Source organism: Bidens hawaiensis, unplaced genomic scaffold (assembly GCF_021521415.1).
Source record: "Bidens hawaiensis isolate Kalapana, Puna unplaced genomic scaffold, B.hawaiensis_p1.1 tig00048263_1, whole genome shotgun sequence".
In the NCBI taxonomy this organism is placed as follows: domain Eukaryota; kingdom Viridiplantae; phylum Streptophyta; class Magnoliopsida; order Asterales; family Asteraceae; genus Bidens; species Bidens hawaiensis.
Window position 1 is genome coordinate 13,549 of NW_027506070.1, and position 2,236 is coordinate 15,784.

The 2,236-nt window shown below is 41.1% G+C and overlaps 1 protein-coding gene across 1 annotated transcript; it reads left to right on the top strand.

The window, feature by feature from the left end:
* The first annotated feature begins 599 nt into the window (after nucleotides 1–599).
* LOC143616587 (clavaminate synthase-like protein At3g21360) lies at nucleotides 600–1,865 on the top strand. Its single transcript, XM_077089385.1, has 3 exons — nucleotides 600–1,066; nucleotides 1,136–1,389; nucleotides 1,503–1,865. The coding sequence occupies exons 1-3, from the start codon at nucleotides 701–703 to the stop codon at nucleotides 1,846–1,848; spliced, it is 966 nt and encodes a 321-aa protein (XP_076945500.1). The 5' UTR covers nucleotides 600–700; the 3' UTR covers nucleotides 1,849–1,865.
* The last annotated feature ends 371 nt before the right edge of the window (nucleotides 1,866–2,236 follow it).

The following is a 2,236-nucleotide window of genomic DNA, read 5'->3' on the forward strand; positions in this document are numbered from 1 at the left end:
TTTCTCGACCTTTCTTTACTTAGTGTATCTGCTGGAGCCGGATGAGGGGAAATTTTCACGTATGGAGCACTAAGTTACTTACGGAATCTCAAATCTCTCTCGATTCTTTAGCTTGTGCCTTTCGTCTATATAGGGAGTTCACTGTTTCGAGTCTCGTTTGGGACAAAATGTCACGCACAAGCAGGGTTTTACCATAATGGGTTTTCCCTAGAATTCGTGAGGGACGAGATCAGTAGTGCTGTCTGTGATCGCAGACGTGGTTGACACTTTGCCAATGTGTGTACCCAGTGGCCGGGTTTTGTTGGCCTTTCAAAAAATATCCTCTTTTTTTACAATAAAATCCTTAAATTATTTAAGCTATTCAAATTTATATGAAGTATCTAAATATATACGAAGTTGCTAAATCTTAGACTTTATACATTTATTAAACTTTTTGTACTTTTCCTTTGGTAGTATATTTCATGACATGAAAAAGAATCTTTCGGCCTCTTTAAACATAGAAACAAATACTAAAAATAAGCCTCAAGTCGTCTTTATATTTGAGACAAGTATGCATCTTTGTGATGATCATCGGTCTTAAAGTTAGGTTTATATTGTGGATTTAGCTTTTGGAACAACTTAACCATGATTGTGCCTATAAATACTCCTTCATTCTAGTCATTAATCTCATAATCAACCATCAAGTACACAAGTGACAAAAATGGAGTACAACTGCAAGGAATTTAAGGTCGGGAAATGCGAAGGTGAGAAGTTGGTCGACGGTGAAACCTTGCCGTTGGTGCTCACGCCGCCGGGTCCGAACAAGAACGGGATCGACTCGTTACTTGAGGCTCTCAAGAACAACAAAGAATGGTTTGATGACTTGGTGACTAAGAACAGTGCGGTTTTGTTGCGAGGGTTTGATGTCAAGAATGCGGTCGAGTTCAATGACATTGTGGAGACGTTTGGCTGGGAGGATATCCGGTACGTGGGCCCCGCCCCTCGAACACATATCCACAAGCGAATTTGGACCGCTAATGAAGGACCTCTTTCGGAGTTCATTTACTATCATCATGAAATGGTTCTGGTATGTCAGACATTTGTAATATTGTTCACAAAGTTTATGTATGTGACATTGATAATATTATATGAATAGATAAACGAGTTCCCAAAGAAGGTGATACTGTTCTGTGAAATTCCACCACCAGAGGGTGGAGAGACGCCATTCGTACCAAGCTTTAAAGTCACCGAACGAATGATTGAGGAGTTTCCGGAATTCGTGGAGGAAGTTGAGGCAAAGGGCTTGAAATACACGTTCATCGCTCTAAGCAACGACAACACCACCTCCATGAGAGGTCGCGGTTGGCAAGACGCCTTTGCAACACATGACCAACAAGAAGCCGAGAGAAGGTACATCAACCGTATACCAAATCCCATAAGTTTTCCAGAAACAGTTGTTATAATTGATTCTTTGTATTTTACATATAACTTTATTGTTACTAAGTTAGACACGAACCTGACAGGGCAAGGGCGCTAGGGATGGACGTGGAATGGCTAGAAAATGGTAGTATAAAGACGATTTTGGGGCCGAGGCCGTTGACAAAGGTGTTTGAGGGAAGGAAAAGGAGGCGAATGTGGTTCAACACGTTGGTCGGTATGCACGGGAAGGAGCTTAGCTCGGCTATGATGGCAGATGGGATGGAGATACCAAAGGACATAGTGAAGAGATGTGAAGAAATAATTGAGGAAGAGAGTATTCAATTTAAGTGGGAAAAAGGAGATGTGTTGTTTCTTGATAATTATGCAACACTTCATGGAAGAAGGCCATCTTTAGCCCCAAGAAGAGTCTTGGTGGCTACTTGCAAGTAGATTGGTTTGGTTTGGTTTGCAAGCAAAATGTGACAATAATGGAGGCAAATAAAGATCGGGGTGTGTTTGGATGTTTGTTTAAGGAGAGTGGGTGTCTCATGTTTGGGATAAGTTTTATTTCATGAAATTGACTACTATTAAATTAAGAAAAATAATCATAATATACCCATTTTCATACCATGTATGTTCAAGATTTCCAAGAAACTCACCATCTTATATTAGTAACATAAATTTTAAAACCTTTTATTTTTATAAAAGACTTGCTAAGGACACCCGGGCTGGTGCGTGACCGGCGTCCATCACGCGTGATGGGGGTTGTGTGCATGATGGCTATCACGCTGTGAGGGGGGGATTTCCGAGAAATATGAACGTTGGAGGGGGTAGCCCG